This window comes from Andrographis paniculata, unplaced genomic scaffold, assembly GCF_009805555.1.
Source record: "Andrographis paniculata isolate CXL003 unplaced genomic scaffold, ASM980555v1 Contig51END, whole genome shotgun sequence".
NCBI lineage: Eukaryota > Viridiplantae > Streptophyta > Magnoliopsida > Lamiales > Acanthaceae > Andrographis > Andrographis paniculata.
The window spans coordinates 2,828,787-2,843,637 of record NW_026137586.1 but is presented as its reverse complement, the minus strand read 5'-3'; the positions used below and the strand labels follow the sequence as shown (position 1 = coordinate 2,843,637).

At 33.0% G+C, this 14,851-nt stretch overlaps 1 protein-coding gene across 3 annotated transcripts; it reads left to right on the top strand.

The window, feature by feature from the left end:
- Positions 1-7,775: 7,775 nt before the first annotated feature.
- LOC127253747 (B3 domain-containing transcription repressor VAL1) lies at positions 7,776-14,412 on the top strand. Of its 3 annotated transcripts, none has more exons than XM_051278499.1 (14): positions 7,776-8,235; positions 8,372-8,522; positions 8,798-8,879; positions 8,968-9,087; positions 9,727-10,343; positions 10,422-10,518; positions 10,612-10,786; positions 12,658-12,734; positions 12,823-12,888; positions 12,994-13,176; positions 13,257-13,306; positions 13,411-13,524; positions 13,596-13,663; positions 13,735-14,412. In XM_051278499.1, exons 2-14 carry the CDS (start codon positions 8,410-8,412, stop codon positions 14,208-14,210), a joined length of 2,238 nt encoding a protein of 745 aa, XP_051134456.1. In that variant the 5' UTR covers positions 7,776-8,235; positions 8,372-8,409; the 3' UTR covers positions 14,211-14,412. The 3 variants fall into 3 exon arrangements, with proteins under 3 accessions (XP_051134456.1, XP_051134454.1, XP_051134455.1); XM_051278497.1 differs by having other exon boundaries at positions 7,777-8,235; positions 12,991-13,176; XM_051278498.1 differs by having other exon boundaries at positions 7,777-8,235; positions 8,341-8,522; positions 12,991-13,176.
- The last annotated feature ends 439 nt before the right edge of the window (positions 14,413-14,851 follow it).

The following is a 14,851-nucleotide window of genomic DNA, read 5'->3' as shown; positions in this document are numbered from 1 at the left end:
TTATTATTATTAATAATAAGGATAAAACAATAATTTTAGCTGAGAAATGTTTCTAATTATTACAATTACTATTATTTCTCAAAATTTTCACCTCTTCTCTCTTCTCCCCGGAGATCTGTCATCTCTTCTTTGATCATTCGCGGCAATCGCCCGCTGCCATCGTTGTCGGCACTACCGTCGCTGCAGTTGCTATTGCCGTGGCAAAAATAATTCTAACACTTGTTTCAATTTTCGTTCCAATCCGTGAAGTGAAATTCGGTTGTGAAATTGACTTCCTCCACCACTCATTGTTGCAATTCCAATGCCGGCCGTCATCCCATCTCCGATTCCCCCTACAATTGAGTGAATCATGCGTGTAATTGAAATTTTCACTGTTGTTCAGTATATGTTTTTTTTTTTAAAAAAAAAAAAAATTACTCATTCCATCCCACGTATCATGTCCACGTTGCCGTTTCTATTCGTCTCACATACCATGTCACTTTTATTTTTTAAAAAATAATTACACGGGACGGAGAGAGTATAAATTTGCTCATGTAAAAGCAAAGGTAGGCCTAGAAGAAGGGCGAGATATAGTGAATATCTTTATTGATTATTATTATTATTATTTTGATTAGCCAAAATAATTTTTTATAGTGAATATTGTGAACCAAGTTTTGTTAAAAATAGATTTTTTAAAAAAATATATTTTGAAGTAAACTTACATGATAGATGTATATAGATGTATACATGCTATTAGATTTTTATTATGCTTGCATATGTTCTTGTTAGGCATTCTCCACAATTTATAATAACTTATGCTTTTTGTATTTTACACATGTTATTTGTAATTTATATATATATATATGCTTTATCAAATGAAAATAAATGCTATAATAAATTAAATTTTATGATCAAATGAATATCAATAAAAAAGATTGATATTGTAAATTTGAATAGAAAAATATTTAATTATAGTTTTAAAATTTATTTAAATTTTGACCATATGACATTGCGCTATCTACACTATATACATATGTTATCTGTAATTTTTTTTATATGTTTTCATTCTATACTGTGTATGACGTACATGTTATATAATGTTGAATTTTATATATACATTATTTATGACATTTTTTTTTTATAAAATTGAAATATTTTTCGTATTAATTTTAATTTAAGCAATAAATTTAATTCAGGTAAAAAATAAATATTATGTTAATTGCAAATATTACTATAATTAAGAAAATCACATTAATTATGAGAACGAGGGTGTAGTCTAATGACGAAGCCCTCAACCCCTTATTTAAAATTTTATCCAAATTTTGATCATATTACATTGTGTTATCAACAATATAAACATTCTATCCGGAATTTAATAATATACTTTTCATTTTATATTGTATATGTTGTACAATTATTCATAGTATTAAATTTTATAAAATTATAGATGGTAATTTTTTTATAAAAATCCTAATTACTTACAATTAGGTACAATATCTCATAATTTTATTTTTTTTATTTTTTATTTTTTATCGTATTTCTATTTTTCTGCCTGCGCCCATGTCAAATCCCCTCCGCCAACTGCCGAAACTGCATTTCCTATTGCTCTTCCGCCGTTGTTGGCTTCCATCAATATCGTTGTTGCTATTTCCGCGGTGATCGCCAACCCAAAATCAATCAAACATTCCATCCTTCTTCTCATTCAGTAGCGACACCAACCAAAGTTCGAAATCAACTTCGCCCAACTTATCGGAGTGATTCCAGTGTCAGACAGTCATTTTATTTACGATTATCTTTCAGTTGAGTAAATTTATTTGTTGTTGGTATGTCTAAATCAAAATACTTTGTCATCTAGAGAATAAATTGACTGTTGGTATGTTGAAGCCCAATCCTCCTGTTATTAACATAGAATGATATTCTTTACAATGATAATTGCTTTCAACGTCATTGATAAATGCTATTTGTAATCGGATAACATACTATCGCGGCATGTCCAATTTTTATTTTTATTTTTTTTTATGAAATTTACATATATTTTACATATGTCTCACTGCACTATGTAATCCATTAGTATATAATACATTTGTTGTCAATTAATGTAAGTAGTAGTTAGCTATACAAGAAGATATTTTATGCATTTTAAATTTGAAAATAAATCCAATAATAAAAAGAATTGAGCGCTAGCCATATCAATTTTTAGCTTGCTTTTCGTATTAGCAATATATGATGTCAACCGTATAAAAACATGTTATTAAAAACAATGAAATATGCTGTGGAGTATATTCTGAACAATCACCCGCAAAATATATTTATAAGGTTACCCGTGTTTGGTGACGATGCAGAAGCATTGTGGTTGTATGTGATAGAAGGATTGTGATGCACATCTCCTAAAATATTGTTTGTCTCCTTCACATAGCAAATAATCGATCAATTGGAGGGTTTAGAAAAATTTCTAAAAAAAAAAACGGTAAACATAAAATAAATAAATATATAAATGCTTAGATTTTTTAGGACAAAATATTTTATTTCTTTCCATATTCAAAATTGATTGCTATTCATTATATAAATCATATTAATTAGGAAGGATACATAATTACATGTTTCTATAATTACTATAGTACATACAATTACATTTTAATTCATCGCTTAAATATCAACCCTTGATTTCTTCTTTCAATCTACGGTATGGATTGTTTCAGCACGGTGTTGATTATAGTAATCAACACCATAAGCGAATTGGAGTCTATACATACTAAAAATAAAATAGATACTTTATGTTTGGAAAATAAAAAATAACAAAATATATGTTTATCAAGTGGATGAAGTGAGTATTTTTTTGTGCAATAGTAACAACAACAAATGAAAAACAATGATGAAAATAATGAAGAATGGTGATAGTGAAGGTAATAACGGCTTTTTATATAGGGCGGCACTGTGCACGGTATTACTATTGACAGTACACTGTATGCATTTGTATAATACAAATACAGATCATGAACTAACAACATATGCTATAGTCTTATACAACACAAGCAATAGTTGATTTCAACACCACATACTCTTATACAACACATTTGTAATTATGAACTAACAATACAAATACAACACATGCTATAGTTTTATATAACACAAACAATAGCTGATTCTAGCACACTACATACTAAAACATACTTATAATTATGAACCAACAACACATGTCTTTATTAAACACAACATGTGTTGTGTATAATAAGACTGTGTTGTGTATAATATAACTGTGTGCTATTTGTATATATTACGGATGTTGATTTGAAGAATATATAAATGGAAAAACTGAAGAGTATAAAGTAACTTTCAATTAAAAAAAAAAAGAAAGTACATTATAATTAATTTATGAGAAATTTTGAATTTTGAATTATGTATAAACAATCCATAGCAGCCTAATATATTGAATGCTATTAGAACTCCAGAGTTAGTGTACATGAAAAAAAAATATTTATGGTGAGATATATTTATCTTCAATCCACAAAAAGAATAATTATAAGTTCCGTTTTGACAAGAGTTTTGGAGTTGAATTTTTTGAATCGAAAATGATGATTGAAGTTTGAAATGTGTTTAGATAAATATTTTTGGAGATATTTTGAATATTTATTGAAATTGTGCAAATGCAGGTGTTCCAAATGGTTGTCATTTCTTCAATTGAGAAGATTACTGGGGAGAGATACTAGAGTTAATAAAGATAGTGAAATAGTTGAGAGAAGAGTGCAAAAATTGAAAGATATGATGAAATTAGAGCACAAAGTAAAAAAAAATGTAGGCGACCAAAATGAAAAAATTATGCCTTTGGGTTTTGTATAAAGGTTTTAATATGATTGATTTTTATATTTTTATTTTCAAATTATTTAAGTTTATTGTACGGATGACTATGTAACGTCGGTACAAGTTTTTTTTTATTATCATTATCTTTAGTGTTTGTTTTTTGCATTTCAAATGAACGATGCTACAATTAGTCATTGTTATCAATGAATACGTACCCCCGGATCAGAAAAAAGACTTTCTTAGGAAAGAAAAATGTAGTGCCTAATTATCATGGGCAAAGAAATAGTATCGTATTTGAGATAGTGTAAACTTTTATACATGGGCAACCTGTTTTGTTAAAACATAAAATAATAAAAAAAAATAGTTGCTTAGAATTTGTATCATATAACACAATTCAAGTTTAAGAAAAATAACAATTCTTGAAGATCTGGAAACAACAAAATTTTGCACCTACTGCTTCAACTAAGCTTAATAACATTAGTTTTCGAAGCATTTATATAATACATTTTCTTTTGATCTGGATGGTAAAAACAAAAGACTACACATCACAAAGAGGTCATGATAGAAGATTTCACATCATCTTTTTTTCGTTATCCCCTTCAGATGTATGTTGCATTTTTTCTCTACAGCCCCTCAATTTTTAAATTTGCTTGAGTATTTCTCATAGATGATCGCTCACCCATAATATTTCATTTGTATAAATATTCATTCACCTTTTCAATAGTTTTCACAGATGATTCTTTCATCAATTCATACTTCCTCTATTCCACATAATTTGTCATTTTTTTTAGAAATATAATTCTACACTTTATTCACATTTTAAACTTCATAATTTATAATTTTTTAAAATCTTATTTAAATTATTTAGTTATTTTAATCTTAATTTATAATTATTTTTACTAATACATTTCTTAATTACCTATTAATTATATTTTACCTAAAATCTCGTATCTACATTTGCATGGATATATTACATGGGACAGAGGAAGTACATTTTTTTTTTTTTAGTTTTTGAAGCCTGTATGACCATTTTGTTGGAAAAAAAAACTCAACCATTTTTTTTTATCATTCACATCACCTACGGAACCACACTCCATGTTAGTAAATTTTGTTTATCTTCTCATCACATATTATTTTGGAATATTGAAAACATTATTATTTGAGAAGATTTCAGCGCATGAGCGCATAAAAACCACCAAATTCAAATTTCTTGTAGCTACTAAAAATAGTATCATCTAAAAAGTTAAATTTCACAATTTGACACTTTAATCTTCCTAGATAATTGACATGATATAATTCTATTGTTTCATTTGTGCCAGTGCAATAATAAGCCTTTCATAGTTCATTTTGAAAATCTTTTAAAACTTCAGGTGTATACACATTTTTAGTATGTTTCAAAAATTGAATGTGTATAGGAAGCACTAAAACACTCGTACTTACTTTAAAATCAATCATCAACTCTTCGTATTAGTGAGATTCAATAAAATTTTCAAACTGTTAAAAAAAAATACTCGCAAAGGGTTCTTATAACCCACGTACCTTTTGACGACACATTAATACCCTTGTTATGTTATATTGTAGTAATATCAGCATAGAAGAATTAATGCTCATATACCAATGCCTATTTCTCTTTTACTCTAAACAACCTTTTCAACCAATCGTTTTCCACTACATCATACTTCACAAACATTTCATTTCATTTGTGCAGAAACTCATTCTCTTCTTCAGAATCATAAATGCATCTCTCAAAATCATATGCAAGATTTTATATTTTTCATGAAACTCACTCAAATGTATTGCAACATTTTGATAGATATGCCAAATAAATAACCCATGATAAGTTTTGGGCCATCATTTAGCTAATGCATTCATCATAGCATGATCTTGATATGTAAGAATAGTGACAAGTTTTTTCCACCCTGATTTCTATGAACGTTTCAAACAATCATTCAAATAAGGAATTGTCTCATCGTAAAAGTGAAGCACCAAATATTATTGTTTATATACAATGATTGACAACAACAAACAATGAAAATGGATAACTTTTGTGGTATCCAAACTCACAATATCTCCAAAATCAGCATAATTTTCTTTCATTATGCTATTTGTCCAAAATATATTACCTATTATATCATATCTATCCACTCGAATGGAATACGAATAATTTCGGTATGTACTTTGCATCTTTGCAAATACTCAAGCACTTCACCGGTTCTCCAACTTCCATATATTTTGTTTCTTTTTAGCATAATATTCTTATAATCATGCTTAATAAATCCAAAATTGTCTCAACCGCCGACTTCTTTAACCATAATATCATGAGTTTTAGAGTATGTCTCACACATTTTGCCAACTCTATTTATGTAGTATGTGAACATTATTTATCCTCTTATGTGTCCTAAATAAATGTGTATCCTAAGTGCTAAGGTAATGCCTATGTTCAGAAATGAATTTGACAACTTTGATATTTTGCATTCTCTCTCAAATAAAATTTTATTCTAGTCATGCAATCAATCTTGTTATTAGCTTTGGAAGCTTTCGTAGTAATACTTTATTTATCCTCCTCTCGCTTTTTTTCAACACTACATACAATGTTTTAGATATTATCTTATTCTTTTTATCATTATGCATCTTGTTTTTTTTATGTTAAAGCCTATTTTTTAGCATAAACTGATATAATCTTTTCTCTGTATCAAATTTAGTCATCTTTATTAATTCATCAAATTTCAAGCCCTGTAAAGTGAACTACAATGAAATGAAAGATTCCAAATTCCAATCAATTTACAAATGAAAAAGCACACAATAGCTACGCAAATAAGCCTACAATAGCTATTCCCAACTTCAAAACCATTTTTCAAATGAGTAAAATAAATTACATAAACTCTAAAACGGTTTGCATAAATAAGTTCCAAGCCACTTTTCAAAACAATTTAGCACACAACGACTACTTTAAATATGATTACCACAACATTTTTTGCGATATGAAAAGTAAAGAAGATACTTGAGGAGAATGTCGATGAGATAATGTAACATCGAAATAACCACGGTCTGTGAGAGAGGAATTTAAAAAGTTGTTGTGGGTCGACAAAAGCCAAAAAAGAGATGATGGTGACAAGATGACAAGAGATTTCGCGGCCTGTGACTTTTCAACTCTGAATCAATTTAGGGACAATGTCAATATCAAATTATGGTTAATATGTAATTTAATAAATTTTAAAATTTTATTCAAAATATATATGTAAAAGTCATTATATGTCACTCTTCTGTTGGAGTGAGTGACGGTGATAGAGAGCCTCTAGACCAGGGAATCCAATATATCTACTATTTAAAAATTTATTTGTACTTTTAAACTTACATTAAATACTTCTCCTATTATAAGTTTTTTCATTGTCATTAACTGAATCGACAATCTTTCTTTCCATCGTTTTCAAATTTGTCACATTCCTCAGGCATATCTTGTCCTAAATTATAACATCTTTTTCATCATTTCTCCGGTAGGATCTAACACAATAATTTTTTATTGAAACGGTGCTGGATTTAAGTTCATCAGCTTCCTACCGATTCCATAGACGCTCAATCAACTCCGAATCAAGCAAAGTTCGATAATAGAGATGTGGTGTAGTAATCTGAAGAGAAAGATATCTAATAAGAAAAAAGACGAAAAAATCGGAATTATGAATCATTATATATATATAAATAATAAAGATTAAATTATAAAATTATATTTATTGACTAAAATAAATAAATAATAATTCTTTTATATTTTTCTGGAAATTTCTTCTAAATTTTATTATTGAAAAGAAAATATATATTAAATTAAAGATTATTTTAAAATAAAATTAAAATTAAATATTTCCAAAGAAACACACAGGTGGTTATATGCCATTGGAGGGGTTGGTGAGACGACAAGGGACAAGGGTTGGGGCCTATAATTCCCTCCCAAAACATAAACATACGTGCATAAATAAGAGCCTATTTATCTCTCTGGGTTGAGTTGACTAAACATACGACTGCCTTGCCCTCACGTTTTCTCGCCCAAATTCATTTCGTATATACGTATGTTCGCGTGTCGTAACACCCCACTTCTCCACGATTTCTCTTCAACCACACCACAATCTTTCGTAGAGACGACGACGACGACGTCGACAAACAGACTGGTACAGGCGCAGCAGCAGATCAACGACGACACTCTTGCCATCCTCTGCTCCTGCTGCTGCTGCTGCATGCACTCACGCTGCTCCCCTCCTCCATCCCTCATTTAGTCCTGTCCTCTACACATACATACATATATATATATATATTGATTGATAGCTGCCTGCTGCTCTCTGCACTCCCCCGCTGGGCCTGTCGCCTTCCCTACCCCTCTCTTCAATTTAAAATCTTTGGTACCAAACGATGAGACGCTCTGACTTTACCCTTGGACGTTAATTCGATTGCGCGATTTTTGGTTCGATCAAGGTGAGTTGGAAGTTGGATTGTTTAATTTTGGAGAGTGATGGGGTTTATTTCTTCTTTTTCTTGTTCTGGGTCAACTGGGTTTCGCCCATGATTTTTGTTTTCTAGGGTTTCTGATTTCTTCCTGGATTTGAGTTAGGGTTTAGGAAACGGGGATTCTGATTGCAATATTAGGAAATGGGGTCGAATAACTGCACGAACGAGGCGTGCCGTGGAACGACGTTGTCCGAGTGGAAGAAAGGCTGGAGCTTGAAATCCGGCGGATTCGCCACACTCTGTACCGCCTGCGGGTAATTTTCAGAATTAACTACATCATTTTATTACGAATATCTACTTCGATTTCTGCTGAGGTTTTCAAATTCGGATTCACATGGCGGTAGGAAGTTCTTTTACAAATGTGGACACGCACATATATATATATATTATATTCAACAATCCTCTCTGCTATAAATTCTTGTACTGCTGAACTGTATGTCCCAAAACTGAGTCCATATCAATTGCTAAAACGTCATTTTGTGGTTATCGTGTTTGTCTTCTCATTTGATCGGTTTTGTATGAATTCCAGCTCAGCGTACGAGAATTCGATGTTCTGTGAAACTTTTCACTTGGAGGAATCCGGTTGGAGAGAATGCAGAGTATGTGGAAAGGTAGCAATGCCACTAGACAACTACTCAGTCTTTTCTATTTCGTTTGTTGTTTGGCTCTGTCCGAAATATATTTGATTTTGTTCTGTAGAGAATCCACTGTGGTTGTATTGCATCGAGACATCTGCACGAATGTATGGATTTCGGAGGGGTTCGGTGCACCAACTGTACTAAGCCTTTGGAAGTACATCCGGTGCACCAATCGATTCAGGTGCATTGTTATTGTTGCTTTAGTTTTGATTTTCATTTTTTTTTTTACTTTTCTTTGATCTTGTGATGTCTTATGTGGCTGGCATTGGATTGGTTATGAAGCCGGCGGAATTGGTGTCGATACATTCATATGTTGTTTTCGATCAATTGAATATGCTAAGAGTTTATATATATATATATATATATTTAGAATACTCATCTATTTGTGTGCAATATATTGATTACATATATATGAAATGCTGATGCTTAGTGCTGATAAATAATATACCTCGGTTTCTGAAACAATCAGAAGTAGGATTGCCCGGACATTTAACTTTGGATATCCTTGGAAACTATTATCATAAAATTAGTAGTCTGAGGTCGTTGATAAGCAAACTAAGGTTATGATGCCACTAATTTGTGACACATCATTAAAGCTTGTCTAAGGTTTCAAAGAGTCGGTCAATTCATATTAGTTATCCTTGTGGTAGCCGTGTTGAAAAACAAAATGGTACAAAAGAAAGCGTTGTTACAGCATAACGTTATTGCATCCTGTCTCATTGTCGTGCACACTTTTCTTCACTTCTGTATATTCTTCAAATTATTTGCATTTCCGTTGTCTTCCGTGTTTGGTGCCCCTATACTCACTCGATTATTTCAGATTCCATGCAACATACCCAGCGACGCAATTGTTGCAAATGCTGTTCAAGACATTCATCCTGTAGTTTGTGAGGAAAAAATCGATGGGGACAAGTTTAGCACTGAGAAGCTACTGCAACTGACGAAGGTGATCAGCACCAACAACGCATGTTCGGCATTCGAGCAATATAAACAAGACGACCCCATTTTCAAAATTATGCAGAGCAGCAAATGCCCTGCGACTCTTCCGGAACAGCATTCTGCTCCATCCCTTCTTAAACCTGACAACAGCAAGCCAAAAGATGGGGTTAAGGGTATGTTCGAATCTGCAGCTCAACGATCAATAAATTTTGCTCGGGTGAATCCATTAGGTTGTTCTGGAATCGGGGTACCTTTTCCAAGCGGAATTAACAAAGGCAGTGGACAGAGCAAGAGTTCTTCACCACTAGACCAAAAAGAATGTCATATTATGCCGAAGCTGCCCAAACCCAGCTCCCCAATAGTTTCAGAAATAAATAAAGGAGCCGTTTCACAGGTACGTGTCGCCAGACCTCCGGGGGAAGGGCGCGGCCGCAATCAGTTACTACCTCGGTATTGGCCGAGGATCACTGACCAAGAACTGCAGCAGTTATCTGGAGAGTATCCGTACCATTTGATTTTGTTGTTATCGTATCATTTAATTTGTGTCCGGGATATGCCTTAACTCTCAATCCGTAGTTTGAAATCAACAATCGTGCCGTTGTTTGAGAAAATTCTGAGCGCTAGCGATGCGGGGAGAATTGGTCGCCTCGTCCTTCCGAAAGCCTGTGCTGAAGTGTGTCTTGGTTTCGAGTTTTGCGTGATGATTGCATGATTGTTTTATGTTACTATCGATATGCATTGTGTGAGATGTGTATGTCTTTTGCAGGCCTACTTTCCCCCTATAAATCAATCGGAAGGCATACCGATACGAATTCAAGACATAAAGGGAAAAGAATGGACATTTCAGTTTCGGTTTTGGCCAAATAACAACAGCCGTATGTATGTGTTGGAGGGTGTTACTCCGTGCATCCAAAATATGGATGTACGAGCTGGCGACACAGGTATGTTCTTGGCTATTCTTTGTTTATCGAACTTAGTAAAAAATTCTTAAAGGTGTGAATTGGTTGTTTTGTTTTAGTAATCCTCTAAATTTGACTAAAAATAGGTTTTGAATTGAAAATAAGCTTTGGATGTATGCTTGAATAGAAAAAAGGTTTTCGATGTGATATTTTAAATTAGATATAAGTATCCAGCGTGATGTTTTTTAAATATAATATCGAAAGCCTATTTTTCATTCAAAATAGAACTACAACAATACCTATTTTCCATTTAAAATGTAATCCAAAGCTTACTTTGTAAGTTGGTATTAGCTTTATCCCGACTCATTGCCAACCCTAAACTTTGTTATTTAAGTCTAAAAATGATTGTATAGTTATATTTTGATTATTTTCATGAATGTGCGATTGTTATGAGAGAGAAGTTTTAGAGTCAGTTTTATGAAGTGATCTTATCTTAGAATCTTGAAGTTAAATTAAGGTAATATTCTCGATATTATTATGGTTTTTGTATTTCTAGTTAATTATTATTGAAATATGATTATATTATATCTTGCATTGACATGAAAATTTCTGAGCTAATTTTATTGATTAATCTAATCTTTATATATCAAGGAAAATTATGGGTTAGGATACAACCGGAAAAAGGCACATATATATAGACAATAGTTTCACAAAGGGGCCGTTAGGAAAAATTAATGCCGATGCTGAACTATTAAATAGTACTCCGACCATCCCTACCCCTGCCTATTTTGCAATATTTTTAATTTTAGTCTGTCCTACGTACCATGTAATATTTTTAAAATAGAAAATAATATTACATTTCATAAAAAAATAAAATATATTTCTTTCTCATCACATTACCTATTTCTTATTTTATTATACTTAATACTAATTAAATTTTCATACCAAAACCAAATGTTTCATCATATATGGGATGGAGGGAGTATTTGTTTGATAAACTTTTTGGATGTTTTTGTAACATTAACAATGTTGTTTATGTCAGTATTCTATTTTATTCTGTGTTTTGCAGCTTAACTTTAGATAACTGATTTATCCCATCCTATCTAATATATTGACGTGTTTATTTTGTTATTAGACATTCTTTTTTTTTTTTTTGTTAGACATTCTTAATAAAGTGAAGTGTTGAATAAAAGTGAAGTTACCAATAAGAAACAACCTACAAAGTGAAATATATTTTTTTTTTCTCGTTTTGAGTTCTTTCCCTAGAAAATATTAAGCTGTGGTTGCAATAGACCAATATGTAATTTTCAATTTTATTCCCGGTAAAAGCTTTTTAAATTTGCCTTCTCCATTTGCAAAAGTTTTATGTTGAAGTTAAATTTTAATAACTTTTAATCATTTTTTTTTGTTCTTTTTGGTAATTGTTTTTTTTAACAGTGGTATGGATGTTATATTTTGTGAGATTAAATAAAGGCGGACACATCCCAGTATTTCTTCTTGTCAAAATTAATTAATCTGCTCGTACAAAGCCATACATACAAGTTGAAGTTGCTTAGAAAGCTTTTGTAACTTTTATTTAAAATTGTCTGTTTGGATTCTATTTATAGCAATGGCTGGAAATATCATGAGACTAAATTGTAATAATTTAATCTCAACTTTTCTTTTCTGTTTTTTCCCTACATAGTCTGCCAAAATTTAATAACAAATTATAGGACTAATATTGAAATGAGTATATCTGATAGGACATACTGATTTTTGGCTCTTCCCAGTGTCAATCATGCTCTTTACTGAATTATAGTTAAGTTTGTCAATATGCGCTGAATATTGTCCAACAGTTTGTTTATCAATGGTTTAAAATGAAATTTCTGAGCAATAAAAGATCTTAGGAGAAATCTTTTGTTTGATCTTAATAGTGACGTTTAGTCGGATAGACCCTGGCGCTAAGCTTGTGATAGGCTGTCGGAAGGCACTGAATAACGGAGAAGGGCAGGTCTGATATTTTATGTATCATTTTCTTGTTCCCTATCCACTTATTTTCTTCGAACTTTTGTTGCAATGATGTTCTTGTAAACATTTAGGATGCACAGACAACCACTTTGCCAAACGGCGATTCTGGGGTGGACATGTCGCTTTCAGGCATCGCTGTAAGTTGGTTCTTTATAACTGTTATTTCCCTTCCGTTCTGTGTTCTTACCTCCATTTTTATTGAGATGTTTCCGCTGATCGGGAAGAATGTTTCACTTCAGAAGCATATACCTGTCGTGGATAAGAAAAAGGCCCGAAACATTAAAAACAAGAGGCTTCTCATTCACACAAACGATGCTATGGAGCTAAAAATTACATGGGAAGACGCCCAGGAGTTGCTTCGTCCGTCTCCCACTTCGAAGCTGTCCGTTGTGATGGTCGAGGACCATGAATTTGAGGAATTCGAAGTACGCAAAGTTTTCTTTATGAATTTGTTAAATGTCAATGTGGTTCTTGAGTTCTTACTGTTAAAAGGATCCTCGACCAGGAACCTCCGGTTTTTGGAAAACGCACAGTCTTCACTTCCCGGCCTTCAGGGTAAGTATTACCATGATCGATCTTGTACTTATTCGATGGCTTTCGGATATTGTTTAAGGTGGGAGTATCTTACGTTCCCTGATTGTGTCTCGAAATCTTATCAGAGAAAAGGAACAGCTGGCGCAATGCGACAGTTGTTTGAAATGGCGAAGATTGCCTGTGCATGCTCTTCTTTCGGTAAAGTGGTCGTGTGCCGACAATAAGTGGGACTTAAAAAGGTCAGCAATCTTTACAAAAAACTGAAAATTTTTATTTACCGATGATTTCACTGTTTCGCCGTTTCATTCAGGTGTTCATGTTCGGCTCCAGAGGACATAAATCCAAAGGATCTGGAGAACATTTGCAGTATTCACAAGGGTACGAACAAAATTCGACTTTTTTACATTAGATCGACACGATGAGTGATATTTTCTTTCCATGTTTTCCAGATTCGAAGAGACGGAAGATTTCGTTTGACAATCGGGTACCGAAAGCGGGAGAGCCTTCCGGGTTGGATGCCTTGGCGACCGCCGCAGTTCTCGGCGACAATTTAGGCGACGCCGCAGCGGAGTCGTCGGTCGTGGCCACGACCCGGCATCCTCGACACCGACCCGGCTGCAGCTGCATCGTGTGCATTCAGCCGCCGAGCGGGAAGGGGAAGCACGAGCCGACGTGCAAGTGCAACGTCTGCCTGACCGTGAGGCGCCGTTTCAAGACACTGATGATGCGCAAGAAGAAGCGGCAATCCGAGCGCGAGGCGAATATGAGTATGAATATGAACACCCCAAAAAACGAGACGGATTTGGACGAGGAGGCGAAGAAAGGACAGAAGCTCGACTTGAACTTTTATCCTCGACGCGAACAGAATGCGCCGATGAACTCGGAAAAGGACGCCCCGCCGAGCATGGGGCCTTCGCCGCCGTGAATTGTCGGCGGCCGAGTCTCGGAGGCGTCGCCGACGGTTGATGTCGAGATGGTTTTGGGGAATAGATTATACTGTGATTATTTCTACTTATGATATACATACACTAGTGTAATGTTGTTTCCTTGTTTGTTTTTGTCACAGCGCCCTTTGTGAGATTTTTAACTTCAATTTTTTATATACTAAAAAATTCTTATAGGTTTTATTTCCTTTTTTTTTTTTTTTTAGGAATTAGATTTTGGTATATCTCAAGTGACCATCAGGAAATGTGACAATTATCTATTTTCTATCCCTGGAAAAACAATGTTAGCTTGTAGAGAAAGTTGTATTTAGGTGGTTAAAGCAGTATCGCTGTAAATTAAGTTCTGTTCATTCATATTTGAATAAATCCAAATAATTAATTGAGCGATTAGGAGCGGAGAAAAGATGCCATTCATTCATGTCTTCTTCAATTAAATTTTTCTCTGCACTTATTTTTTGTATTATTTTCCAGCTTTTATCGATTTAAATTCCAATTTTTAGTTTCTCTATTGCGTTATTAATTTTAGCTTCTAGTTTCTTTGATTCGTAGATTATTCGGATATCGCGAAATAGTCCGGATTCTTTCTCGAGGAGGCCGGGGATCCTTCGAACAAATCGATTCT

Bases quoted from the DNA above. Each gene is read 5' to 3' on its own strand.
- LOC127253747 (XM_051278497.1), top strand. From the start codon at position 8,410: ATGGGGTCGAATAACTGCACGAACGAGGCGTGCCGTGGAACGACGTTG. The intron at 8,523-8,797 runs GTAATTTTCAGA...TATGAATTCCAG, and splicing joins ACACTCTGTACCGCCTGCGG to CTCAGCGTACGAGAATTCGA. The intron at 13,525-13,595 runs GTCAGCAATCTT...CGTTTCATTCAG, and splicing joins AATAAGTGGGACTTAAAAAG to GTGTTCATGTTCGGCTCCAG.